This window comes from Batrachochytrium dendrobatidis (genome assembly GCF_000203795.2).
Source record: "Batrachochytrium dendrobatidis JAM81 unplaced genomic scaffold BATDEscaffold_9, whole genome shotgun sequence".
NCBI lineage: Eukaryota > Fungi > Chytridiomycota > Chytridiomycetes > Rhizophydiales > Batrachochytrium > Batrachochytrium dendrobatidis.
The window spans coordinates 93,137-106,691 of NW_006281107.1; the positions used below are offsets into that span (position 1 = coordinate 93,137).

Consider the following 13,555-nt stretch of genomic DNA (forward strand, 5'->3'; position numbering starts at 1 on the left):
TTAAAACATGAAGGTGGTCTAGATGAACGAACCGACACTTTTCCTCAACTCGTTGAAGCGGATACAGTCTTGGAAAGCAAGGAGTTGGGTAATCTAAAACCAATTGATTCTGACATGAATATGGGTTTTAGTCCACGATCCACTCGGCCTTCTCATGAATTGGGCTGACTTGCTCTGTTTTAATTATCCAAGAGCTGCTTATTATGTTTATTTTACTTATTTTTCTCGATGTCATATCTCATTCACTTGTGCAATCAGCACTCTTGTCAATACAGGGCTTTTCAATTTACCGAATATATCAATTGATGATACTTTTTAAACATTCGACTGTATCTAATTGTTTTAATGGGGTTTATACCATTATACTTTTTAAATGGTACTGTAAAAATAAACTTGGTCGTCAAGCATGCCAAATTGATAAGCATGAGCTAGCAAATCAAAACCCAGCGTATTATGTTGAACAATTACTGCGCACATGTACAACATGATGGTGTAGTTAACTCTATCCATAGACATTCAATGTATACGATTCATTTATAGATATTGAGTTTTTTATGGATTGGGGAGTTTTTGAATGCAATCGGTTCTTGGTTGGGAGAGATTCGCAATGCCATCAAAAGGCAGAGCCCATGCATCACGATTGGTTAAAAAGTGGGGCAAGTTGAAGACATGTTTAAGCGTTGCGGGAATAGACGAGTGTTCAAAGTGGCGATTGGGATTGCGGTTATGAATAACGGAACCCTTTGGAACCAGCGGTGAGATAACAAGAGCAGGAACACGAGGACCAAGGCGATCGAATTTAAAGTCGCCAACAGGCGGGTAAGGAGCTTGACTATCCGGAATGGGAACATTGGTGGGTGGAGTAACATGGTCGTAAAACCCACCGTTTTCATCGTAAGTGATTAGAAAAAGAGTGTTTTCCCACTGCGGCGAGGATCTGAGAGCCTCATATGCACGCTTGATAAAGGCTTGGCCTGCGTGAAGGTTGTTGGGTGGATGATCATCTTCGCTAAGACTGCTTGGATCAAGAAACGAATATTGGGGAAGATTACCTGCTGCCGCATCTTTAACAAAAGTATTAAACTGGTGCATTTTCCCAAGACGATAAATACTACGCATATCTCGATACAACAGAGTTGTAACTAGCAACGAGTCGGCATAAATCTTCCAGGAGATATTGGCATCTTCCAAATTCTGATAAATAGTTTTGCATGGAATACCGAGAAAACCGCCGTCATTTCCAGTGTAGCCGTATGCCGTGGCACAATGAGCAAAGTGTCGGTTAGGAAAAGTCGGTCCAGGAACTGATGCTATTGCAATTCAATCCAACACATTTGCAGCATTAGCCAAAGGAGTTAGACTCGAAACAATCTCATTTACGAGACTCACCAAACCAGTTATCAACAATGGCAAATTCTTGAGCAAGCGCATAAGTAACAGGAAGGGTATCAGGACCAAATGCCTGCATGATCTGATTGACAGAATCCATATTTCCTTTGCTTTCAACAAAAGCCTGCTGAGCAAATCCTGCCATGGTTGGCTGTTTGCCCTGGGTATTAACCGTGCCAGCACCATAAATCTGTTCAGTCACGGCATGCAGTTCGTGATTAGGATCAAATCCAGCCTTGGGATTCGTACCCCGTTGGATCCCAACAGTTTGTCCATTGGCAAGCTTGTTGGATTCGTTACCCGTAAGACCGTCGACATTTGAATTGGTACCATCCCACTTGAGACGACCCAGAATCGAATCAAACGATCGGTTTTCTGTAAAACAATCAAACACTGGTTATCTATTACGCTGTAGCAAGCAACATTTGAATGATCTCCAAATATATGTTCGTGTTAAATTCATCAAAGCAATTCAAACACACCCATAATCAAAACAACTACATTTTTGATGGAAGCTTTACTAGTAGCTCTCGTTTTAGGTACTGTAGTGCCAAAAGTGCATGGAATAACAGCAAGCAGGATGACAAGTAGATGGTTCATTTGCATGGCTCAAAGTTTTGTATTGAAATATGCTTGTGTGTATACCAGGCTTGAAATGCAAGTGTTGATGAATACAACCAAGTTTATCTGGAAAACCTAAACTCTTTTTATATGCCAGTCAATCTTGGACACGATCTTGAAAGCGTCGTTTCTTGAGCGTGCTAGCGTGCACTCGACCTTGATGGTATAAGCTTGTAAATTAGGGTTGAGCCAATGGCATGCAACAACACCGCACATGCTCTTGTTGATTTTATCCATCAAGCACACTGGAAATCAATGGACGCAAATAATTCTCTCGGAAATGCAAATTGCTTGTTTAGGGGTATTTTAAACATGTTTGATACTCAAAGTGAATAGACAAATAGCAGTAACCTAAATATGCTATGCATACTGTGTTTTGATTATTAGATAAAGAGTTTATTAAAACTGCACCATGCCATGTAGATTTTATACTTTATCATGAGTGAAAAGCTTTTCACATCTATATCCTAAAATGAAAGGTTTTAAACACGTTTCAATTGGCAATTTCTATTCATCTCAATCTAGCCAAACGTGTTTAGATCCAACCACTTGACTGGATGTCAAAAATGAAACATTAAACAAGGGTATCAAAAACCATAATAAACAGTCCATTTTAAAATGATTGGTGTTAGTATCTGGCAAATTCACTCGATAACATTGCCATCTCAACCCATCAATAAAGTTTACTAGTCTGCTCATTTTTGTATAAAAATACTGACCGAATGTTCACATTACAGCTGCAGTCAACCCCACATCAGAACAGTCAGCCCCAATACTCGGTTTTAGACTTGGTGATCATACAATGTATGATTGTCAAAAGAGGAGAAAATTGTCATTTCAAAACGATAGTTTGATTACACCACATAGTGGTCCTTGTGCTGATTGTCCAAAGTCAATTTTTATTAATAATTGCAACAAACATTTAGTCATTATCTATTCAAAAGTAAATAGTGACAGCAAGATAGTGTTTCATTCCACACGAATACGGCTACAAATATAATTGTTATTTGTAGATTGATTGGCAGATTGTTTTCTCACTGACTGTCAATCTGTGGCGCGACATGACTTGAGATTGACATGGCTTATGTATCTGTCAACCAAAACCGCATACTTGCCTTGGGACCAGATAAACATGGATTTAAAAACTAGCGTGAGAAGCCATCATTTAAAAAATGAATTGGAAATTGACAGGTATGTATTGAAAATACAAATACTTGAGAGTATTCCTTTGTTTCCAAAATATATTCCCTTTTGTATCACTAGAAATCTCATTGTAAAATTGAATTCAAACTCCTCAACTTGAGCCCCAATTTTTATATACACGTATTTGAACTACGTCTGTATACGACTTCAATTAATTCATCAGCTAAACTGCACTATTCCCACTTCATTCCTGTCACCTTTTAAAAATGCCATCCATGAATGGATTCACAGTCATTCTGGTTGATGCGAATCAATTGCCTATTCCAGAAACCATTGTTCATTCAAGCAACACATTCTTAGGCGTGCGAATCCAAACAGAAGTAGCAACTTCACCCTGTGCTGTTAAATCCCAATCAATTGTTCAATCATCTACCTTGTCAAAAAATCAGCTACCCTATTGTTTTTCGATTCGCATTGACAATACTGGTATTGATCCATCATTGTTTGAGCGTGGCCCGGAAATTATGCTTGGGTGTAAAAAGGGAAACAGAAGCAGCAAGAAAGAATGTAGTTTACAGTTGGAACACGATAGGCAACCGGTATTACGGGTATGTGTCGTTGTGATTGTAAATGGCCGGTTGGTATTTGCTCATACTCTCCGATCGCGTCATGAATCCTTTGATATTACTGGGTGTCGAACCAAGTTTGGTGTTGTTTCTCCCCTAATATTTAGTGGTGAAAATGATTTGAAAGATGAAGGATACACTACAAAAGTATCTGTGGAATTATGGCATTGCAAGGCTCAATGTGTCGATCAAGGCTATTCTTTATGGGACGATACAGTACCATGCGATCCCAAAGCTACATTTCTTGCCAATGAGCTATACTCCAGGTATTTGATATTGTTTTGTGAATATTTTGAATCATCATCAAAATGATGGCCAACGCATACTGCCTTACTAGACTCGATACAAAGAATGACGGTTCAAATGTCTTGTCGCTCGAGTGCAAGCGGCTTGGTCCTCATCCGCTTCTTTCTTTCGACATTCGCGGTGCATCAACATTTAGTAAGTCTTTCAATGCACTGCCCATTTGTCCTATTAAGCATGGTATCTACTATACCAACATAACAGCTTGTACTTATTCCATATTCTGAATAGGATCGGATTTTGCCATTGACAGCTGGCATCCGCTGTCATGTGTTCCGTTACCGCGATGGACACAGTCTGCGTCCGTGTCATGTCCTATGACACCACCTCGCGATCATTGTCCACAGCAGATGGAGTTACCTCACCAAATCCAAGGTGTCTGCAGTGCTATATCTCAACTTGCTACATTAGAATTATCATCAAAACATCATTATCAACAACAAACTCCACCTCGGTTTGCCTGTAAACCTTTGGATTCAATTCTCCATACATCTTCATCACCTCTCCAACTCCAAAAAAAAAGCATCCCGAATCATCGCCGCTATGTGTTCCAAGAACCAACTGTAATGGTCATGAGTCAATCTCTTCGTACCAACACGAATCAACCCGATTTGATGCGATCGGTTTGTTATGCTGATACAATCGACAAACATCGACATCTTGTGCTTCCACCCATTAACAGGTTGGCTATTCCTGTCAAAACACCTTGACGTTGCCATCACTCAACTTTGATCTTGTTTGATGTATTGGTGTTGCGGTATGATTCATCGAGTTAAACTAAATATTACTCGATGTTGCAAAATAAAATATACTTTATTGTTTTTCTACAAACTTTGAATTAAACAGCAGGATAGTCATGACACTTGAAAAGGTGATCCAATGTCAAGTAGAGTGGAGAGAAAGGGAAATCAATGTTTCAAAATACAAATCATTTTTTATTGTCTTGCCTATCCAAGAATTGCAGCACAGAAACCAAGGTATACTGAGCTACCTATCAAATCCTGCATGGCTGTTTCAAAAGGTCCAGCCATAAGTGCCGGATCTATTTTCAATGCACGAAACGTGAGGGGACCTAGTGCACCCATAATTCCAGAAATAGCACTATTGAAAAATATACTAGTGTTTGTAAAGATATATTTTGGGATTAGTATCAGTGTAAAATGTACTATTCACGACATGTATGTGATGGTATTCAAGACTTACGATAGACCCGTCGCAATTCCGAAATTCATCGCATGAGCCCAGCTTGACGAGATAATCATGAGAGAAATCCCAGCGAAGCTTGCAACCACCAACGATGCGTAAAACTCTTTCAGCAAGATCCGAATCACGCTTGAGATGCTGGATGCTGATGCATGGCCAGTTGATAACCCACGCAACGTTGCAGTTGATGCTTGGAGTCCGACATTGCCTTTATCAAAAAACATCCTAGTTAGAATCTAATCAACATGTATTGTCAGTCGAATAATGGCTTGAAGCATTAAAAGCTTGAAAACTTACCAGCAATGGAGGATAGAACAGGAAGGAATGAAGTAATCATCATATTAGATCGTATGAGCTCATGGCGTGAGCTAATGACTGCACCTACAATCAGCTCAAGTGACAATGTTGCAATAATAGCAGGACATCTGCTCACGGCAACCATCCATGCAGGCATACTGTACATTGACGTTCCAATCAATACATGAAAGAAATAACGGTTAGCAAATGTAACAAGATATAAACTAGTTGTACTTGTCAAGTCTTACTTTGCCATTTTCTCGGCAAAATTATTAGATGACAGGTAAGTTAATCGCTGAGAGAGAAGTTCACGGATAAGTAGTGGATTTTCCTCTTGCAAAACCAGATCCAAAAACTCCTGTTCAGGAAGCCTAAACACATCCTCTCGCTTTCTTCTAGGACGAGAAGCCCTAGACCGAGTCTCACTTGTACTAGAATGGCCAGTATCGCAAGGTGATAGTGGAGACCCATTCAAAGACAGATTTGAAGAATGAATGTCAGTTGCATGACATCCCATAGAATTCAAGAGCGTATCTGGATTGTATCTTTTATCCAAAAGTTCCACAGAATCGCTGTGACCATCATCGACATCAGAATGAGCTTGGAAAGATACTCTAGATGATGACAGATGCTGAGCCACCAGATTGTTGTGATCAAGTTGAAGATGCAATGGGTCTGAATGGGATTTCTCCGAGTAAGTAGAGGTTTGTGCAAAAGCAGCAGGTAGACCATCTGAGATTTGGTTATCTGAAATATGGGTATAAAGTGAATCAAGAGGCCGATGCCAGGATATTGAAGAATCCAGCAAAGCCGAGTCTTTTGATTTGCTTGCCATTGCTCTGGATGCTGAAATATGAATATCATTTGAAGAAGATGCAGGCAGCACAGTTCTGTCTATTAATGAATCCTGTTTCCATAATGACTGTGCATGAGAATCATAGTCGACTGTCTTCGAGGCAGGATTGGCTATATTGCTGCTACCAGTATTTAGTATGTCGTTGGAAAAGTCAGCACTCCAGTCAGGCACATCATCAATAAAGGGATTGTTGGGTTTATGAGACATTTTTATATTGACTAATCCAGTAGTTGTAGCAGCCTTGACAAGTACACCAGCAAGAACAAGTGTTTTCAAGTGACAATCTTGCAATTTTAAATCAACTCAAACTCGACCAATTTGCAAACTAAAAACTGTCAAATTTAATGATTTTTAATCCAGTTGACAAGAATGAACTTGAAAACATTCACTAATGTGATGATTTTCAACCACTTTTTATCAAACGCATTTGCTGCCAACTGTCGTTTTACTCGAATCAGTTTTTTGATATTCTTTTGCAAACATTATTTGAATGACAGAATCATTCATTATTTGTATATCGCGACGACAATCCGACTTGTTGATTCTTAATTGTAAAACTGACACAATCTTGAAAGCTTCATCTATATAATCTGTAAACTGCACGCTTGTTTTAAACTCAACTTTTGCTTTCAAAATACTGCAATTTACTGGACGTTATCGCAATGGCTTCAAACCAAATTCAAATCTTTATATAACCAAAAAATATATTTTATTTTATCATTTCCATTTTCTATGAATTAGTTGAAAGGATTGAAACCCTTTTCAAATAGTTGTTTTATTCAACTATCCCGGCTCTAGTTGGAAATGGTCTGCATCACAGGGTAGTATGTGTTTGTATCTGTTACTATTATGAATCATCAAGTTCTTTAGGTGATGGGGTTTCCAAGAGTACTTGTAGTGCTGCATCTATAAAAGGTATTGTAATGGAGTGAGCAACTCGATAGTTTTTATAAAATCTAATTTTTGGATAAATTAGCTTACCAGATTCTGACTGACTAAACTTTGTTTCTTGGCCTTGTGTTCGTCTCTTGGCTTGATCTTTAGGTATGTAGATAGTGTCATGCAGTTTACCTATTTACTCGATAGAATTACATCAAGTCACTGTAAAGTCAACACATTGATCTGCCAATGCTTTGAAAATACAAAATTACAGTCGTATCATTACCTCTAGGAGCACCAACTCGAAATTGCTTTACATAGGCTTTGGTGATATCCAAGTCTCTCTCCCTAAATACCAGATTGATGATATCATGAATGAGTTGTGTGGGTTTGAATTCGTTTGATCACTTTGAAATGCCATGATACATTTAGAAATGAATCCTACCATGATAATGCCTTGTATGCATATTTTTTTAAAACGATGGGCTCGGCTTTTCTATGTAGCTCGCGACGACTATAAAGTGGTTTGAAATGGTCTTTTATACTGAGGACATGGCTAGGAGTATCTGAAGACTCTTGATACTTTAAATTGATGGTGTAGCTTGGTTTAGAATGAACCAATGCAGTCCATAACAAAACACTCATGCAAAACAAGGCAAGGTATAGCAGTCGCCGTTGCTTTAAAGCATTGATGCGAGGCTGCGCGCAGTGGAATATGGGCAGTATATGCGGCGACTTTTTTGGATAGTGTAAAACGTAACGATCCATGAGTTTATCTTTAAATATGGATGAGATTTAAATGGATAGAAAACACAAGATACAGCAGCATAGAAAGAATCCAACTTGGATTATATAAATGGTTTGTTTGATAAGAACTGCGCGTTGCAGTTTCGGGCCTCACAGCGTGTCAAGCAAATCAACAACAGCCCTGCAAGGGCTCAATTCTGGCGTTAGCCCTGCATGATCAAGCCTTATCCACGACAGAATTGAGTGTTGAGTATTTCAGTTGAACACATGTGTAGTACTGATAAGATATTCCATCTTTAAAATAGCACAAGACCGACTGATGCCTTGAATCCAACTGTTCAATTGATGTTTGAGTCTTGGGTAACCCCCACGTGACTCGAGGGTTGATAAACGCAGGGTTTCACGTAAAATAAGAGTTGCAAATGGGCACTCCAGCTGCAGATTCGGGTGAAGTATCTGGTACTGACTTGAGTGATACTCTTGATTCAACTAGCGGTGTCAGGCGTAGTAAAAGAGCCCATCGAAATATTAATTATTCGCCCATAAGAACTGCATCACCAAGTAAACGCATCGGTCATCCCGCTGCCAATCATGAATCGTCAATTTCCGTAAATACTATTCGCAGAACGAGTATTTCCAGCACGGCCAGTGACTGTAGCAGGTCAAGTAGAACGAGCAGAGCGACTCATGTCACATCAATTAGTTCAAATAATACGCTCAGTCCCATTACCACTCCTACAGCTCGCTCCTACTCTCATCGCAACGTGCTCTTTTCTACTCCACAGGATCCAATCTTGTCACCATCAGATTCCGTCCTGATTAAACCCGACACCACTGAACAGCCTACATCTGCATGGAATCATCCTTTTCGCTCCACCAACAATGGTATTGACTCTGGACATGAAATCAACTCAACCAAGAGTTTCTCGTCTACTGAATCTACTAAACGCACTCCAACTAAACCTAAAAGTATGAATTTGATTTTTATTCAATACAAATTGTTTCAATTCAAACTTGTTGCTCTGCTTGTATGTTTACCTGTGCTTTGATTGTTAGTTGCTCGACACAAAATGGCAAAGTCAAATCCTGCGGCGTCGGATTCTGAGCTCGATAATGACCTCATTCCAAAAACACCAAACAGCTCACAACTCAATCCATCCAAGACTCCCGAATCGTTTGTTGAAATCACTCCTTCTAAATTTTCATTGACTTCTTTTTTTTCTCCATTCAGATCTCCTATGAATCTAAAGCATATCTTGGAGAATGTTGGTATGACACCTAGAACCCATAAACGTAAAGTTGCAAAGTCGTGGCTGGGCCGTATGGCAACGTCTTCTGATCAAATAGAAGTCGAGTATGAATCAGATCTTTGTGACAAGTCGGATGATGAGTTGGGTGAAAATCGCATTTTATTCCCCGATATATTTGCAGAAGAGGCTGTGATTGAAGGTAATACCGTTTTTATAACCAGATACTGGAAAATGATGTGGTATTAAATATTTGTGTGATTTGGATCTAATTCATGTTAAATGAACAACTTGAATTTAGAGCCTGGACCGCTATTGAGGTTCATCGATTGGTTGAGCGATTTCTACATTGTTCAACTTGTTATTCCTATTTTTTCATGGATCGCCTCCATCATTGCACTACTGATATGGGGTGTATGCACGCTTATGTGGAACATTGTCTATTATCTATGTGGAAAACCACTTGGCTTTATTGGATGGACATTTCTACGTGTTGCTGGGTTTATTTTTTTTACCACGTTCCGAGTCCTTGGTTATCATCGCAACATGTGTGTTGCTGGATTACTGTGTGGGCTTGGCGTGTATTTATTAACTACTAAACCGGGCCACAGCATTGATCTCCTTGCTTCGCTAGATCCAGTAAACCAATCACCTCAGCTACAGTCCATGTTTACACCAAATATATCCATGATTTTCGAGCATCTTCGGTCAACATTCGCTTCCACTGAAACTGAACATATTGAAATCAACTCACAAGATACCCAGAGTAATACAGATTCTCGCCCAGAATCCAACTGGAAGTCTCAAAAACAGCTTGTTATGCTTGAAAAGCGTGTTGCCACTGTCGAAAAGAAACTACTTTTAGTAACGCAAGGTCTAGTTGAGGTGGCAGGCGATATGAAATCTCAGCATTCTCGATTAGAAAAATCAATTGAACATACCATTGCTGGACAAGATTCATTGAAAGATACGCTTTCTGCACAGATTGCAGATGTAACGAAGCAAATATTTGATTTGCGCAACACATTGGATGCTTTGCATGACGCCACAGAAAAAACAACCATTGAACAGAGTGCATATATCAAACACTTGCATGACTCGCTTGAAATACACAAATCAAGTATTGTTGAGCTGGAAAAGCAGATTCATGAAGATGTGCAAAATTTGAGTGTTTCAAACGAGGTGTCCAAAGGTTTGGCTGAAAAGCTGAGCACATTATCTGAAACTGTAACACGACTCGGTCAACAGCTTGAAGCCTATGGTAGTGTAGATGATGTTGTCAAACGGGTGATGGATACTATTCGAACCAGTACAGACTTTCCTGGATTCATTGCTGCTACTAAATCTTCTGAAACCTCAGAGATTGAACTACCGCCAGAACTTTGGAAAGCCATCGAGTCAAAACTGAATATGTTTGGTGATAAAGACCAAACGATTGATGTTTCCAACACTGCCGAAGCACGATTAAAAACGTTCATCTTGGCTCAAATTGATGACATTCGTGTCACGTATGCCACTAATGCAGATGTTGATGTACGCATACGTATGGCTTTGAAGGATGCCATTAAGGATTATACTCAAAGTGGACAAAACGATGCATCGCTAGCTGCTCGTGTAGATTTGAAAATGGACGAGGTCAAGGCATTACTACAGACCAAGGTTGAAGAACTGAACAAACTGGAGCAAGAGACTCGCGAAAAGTTGCAAGGTGCCTTTAGTGGTACAAAAAAAGAGTACACACAGCTAGATCTGCATTTGAAAACATTAACCGAACAAATTGCATCTCACACTACTTCCCTGAAAGAAGTCATGAGTGAGCAAGATCGACTTGGAGTATTTTACGATAATCAAAAGCGTGAATTTGAGCTCATCAAGACTACTGTTGATACATCCACCCACTGGCACAATTTTCTTGAGCAAAATCGACAGGCCCTTTCAACTATCATACATGAGCAGGTTGATACTCATCCCAACTCACACATCATTCTCACACAAGAGCAAACACTTTCAGCCATAGAGGTCAAGCTTGAGAGCATCGTATCAAAGTCTAGCCAAGATATGGCGATCATTATGAATCGCTTGGAGAGTCTGGACTCTGTATCGTCGTCCTATGCGCATCTAAAAGGAGATGCTCCACTTTCGCGAGATGCCACAGAGTCTCTCATACATCGCATTGTAGCTTCTGCTTTGGAAGAATATCGAGCGGATGTGTTGGCTATACCCGACTACGCTTTGGAAAGTGCAGGCGCTCGCGTAGTTTATAATCTAACCTCTTCAACATTCACTACTCATTTCAAGCCACCTGTGCTGGGTTTATTTGCACGAGTAATGGGTATTCGTAAAGCCAGTGGACGGTCTCCGTCAACCGCTTTGACCCAGGATATTTCTCCGGGTAATTGTTGGGCCATGTCAGGTAAAATTAAATTCAAGTGGTGAAAATGTGTTGATGTTTGGATAAACAATGTTTGATAATTTGTTCTACCCGTGACATGATGATTAGACTCGAGCGGCACGTTGGCGATATCCCTTGCCGAGCCCATCATACCAACTGATATGACCATTGAGCATTCTCATATCCAAACGTCCATTAGTGACCGACACACATCAGCTCCACGCCAAATCGAACTTTGGGCAGTCTTTGATGCTGTAGAATTTGCTAAACTTGATCTAAACAACAATCAGGTCAGACTACAAACACTCGGCACTTTGTCATCATCAAACAAAAAAACACAACCAGCTGGAATTCTCCTAGGAGACTTTGAATTCAATCCAATGACGGCTGCATTGAAAACTTATCCTTTACATCGGATTTTAAACATCAAAGTCAATATGGTTGTTGTGCGCATTAAAAATAACTGGGGAAATCCCAAATGGACATGTATTTATCGCGTGCGTATCCATGGTCGTGAATAAAGTCGCATTTTAAACTAATTTGAATGACTATTACTTTTGTTCAATGATTATCAACATGATTGAAGGATTGAACACGATTGGTATGGATCAAGTCTGGTATGCAGTATTGGATGACAAGTGCTGATGTATCAAATCAAGTAATACAATGTTCAACATGATATTGTGAGATTGTATATGCATTGCTCAATTCAATAAATGTGCCTTTATAGCTCAGCTGGGAGAGCGTTAGACTGAAGATCTAAATGTCCCGCGTTCAATCCGCGGTGAAGGCATTTTTACTTTTCATATTTTATACTTTTGCATTCATACTCCATCACTTGTCTATTGCTTGAGTTGATGTTGGTTGTCACTGTTTTTGATTGTAAATGATCATCTTGGTGTATTCCAGTTTTGTATGTATTGATTCGTGTAATGGCTTGTTCCAAATCATCCAAATCTGGATCATCAAAGCATGACAGATTACATGACAGATCATCTGTTCATTACCCTGACTTGTAACATCAATGACCTTGTACATGATTCCAACTAAAAGCACATGTGATGATACTCTCGAGTGTTCTGTTTGAACCAATACTGCCATTTTGTTGTTCAGATCACATTCCCAAAACATCTGCTTGATCAGTCCACCAAGCTATTCACTTTATATTTTATTGTATCTCGAATATCCATCCATTTAATGATATGGTTGTTGGTCAACCTGGATTGTAAATTGCATGTATCTGACAATATATATTTGCCAAGGTGGATTTTGATTCAAACGTGGATGTTAAAGTGTATCCGAGTCAACAATTGATATACATTGTATAATCTGCAATCATTGATCATGTATAGACTGTATAGAATGAATTATATCAACATTCATACAGATGGCTAGTGTTGGAAAGATCTGGTTCAGTTTGAGCAAGTGTATGAATTAATGATTGTGTCAAGTAGTCAAACTACCATTCCGGTAGATCAATAATAGTTTGTAGTTGATCAACCGATTAGTAGACGCCATTGAATGTTGGACTGAAAACCTCGTATGAAAATAAGCAACAACCAATATCTGCAATGAACTGATTATAATCAAGTCTAGTATCCAACATGGTTATTGATGGTCCAACTCATACTCTATTGATTCTATACCAATACATCAACATTTTTGCCATTGACACACCCATTGAATACTGATTTATCGACTATCCAACTTATTTTAGGGTAGTACCCCACAATTCATCTACTTTGTAAGAGTTTTCCCAATGAACCAACCGTCATTCATATTTTGGAGTATTAGCACATTCCAAGTGCCCGAATCTTAGTTGAAACCAATCAGATTGTCAATGTGGTAATGC

General features: G+C 39.3%; 5 protein-coding genes across 5 annotated transcripts; 2 read left to right on the forward strand and 3 right to left on the reverse strand.

The window, feature by feature from the left end:
* Window positions 1-552: 552 nt before the first annotated feature.
* On the reverse strand, window positions 553-1,765 carry BATDEDRAFT_12700 (uncharacterized protein; the record flags this gene model as incomplete). The annotated part of the gene is made up of 2 exons (XM_006680194.1): window positions 553-1,310; window positions 1,390-1,765. Coding segments are annotated over 2 exons (1,134 nt in total), but the record flags the coding sequence as incomplete, so codon positions are not given.
* A 1,654-nt stretch (window positions 1,766-3,419) lies between these two features.
* On the forward strand, window positions 3,420-4,792 carry BATDEDRAFT_90251 (uncharacterized protein; the record flags this gene model as incomplete). Its single annotated transcript, XM_006680391.1, has 3 exons — window positions 3,420-4,045; window positions 4,117-4,220; window positions 4,314-4,792. The coding sequence occupies 3 exons, from the start codon at window positions 3,420-3,422 to the stop codon at window positions 4,790-4,792; spliced, it is 1,209 nt and encodes a 402-aa protein (XP_006680454.1).
* A 237-nt stretch (window positions 4,793-5,029) lies between these two features.
* On the reverse strand, window positions 5,030-6,721 carry BATDEDRAFT_89979 (uncharacterized protein; the record flags this gene model as incomplete). The annotated part of the gene is made up of 4 exons (XM_006680465.1): window positions 5,831-6,721; window positions 5,583-5,740; window positions 5,286-5,493; window positions 5,030-5,183 (listed from the first exon to the last, which is right to left on the reverse strand). The coding sequence occupies exons 1-4, from the start codon at window positions 6,643-6,645 to the stop codon at window positions 5,030-5,032; spliced, it is 1,335 nt and encodes a 444-aa protein (XP_006680528.1). The 5' UTR covers window positions 6,646-6,721.
* A 564-nt stretch (window positions 6,722-7,285) lies between these two features.
* On the reverse strand, window positions 7,286-8,085 carry BATDEDRAFT_90230 (uncharacterized protein; the record flags this gene model as incomplete). The annotated part of the gene is made up of 4 exons (XM_006680466.1): window positions 7,286-7,344; window positions 7,420-7,509; window positions 7,604-7,665; window positions 7,763-8,085. The coding sequence occupies 4 exons, from the start codon at window positions 8,083-8,085 to the stop codon at window positions 7,286-7,288; spliced, it is 534 nt and encodes a 177-aa protein (XP_006680529.1).
* Window positions 8,086-8,486: 401 nt separating this feature from the next.
* On the forward strand, window positions 8,487-12,242 carry BATDEDRAFT_89980 (uncharacterized protein; the record flags this gene model as incomplete). The annotated part of the gene is made up of 4 exons (XM_006680392.1): window positions 8,487-9,033; window positions 9,121-9,513; window positions 9,613-11,724; window positions 11,812-12,242. 4 exons carry the CDS (start codon window positions 8,487-8,489, stop codon window positions 12,222-12,224), a joined length of 3,465 nt encoding a protein of 1,154 aa, XP_006680455.1. The 3' UTR covers window positions 12,225-12,242.
* Between the last annotated feature and the right edge of the window lie 1,313 nt (window positions 12,243-13,555).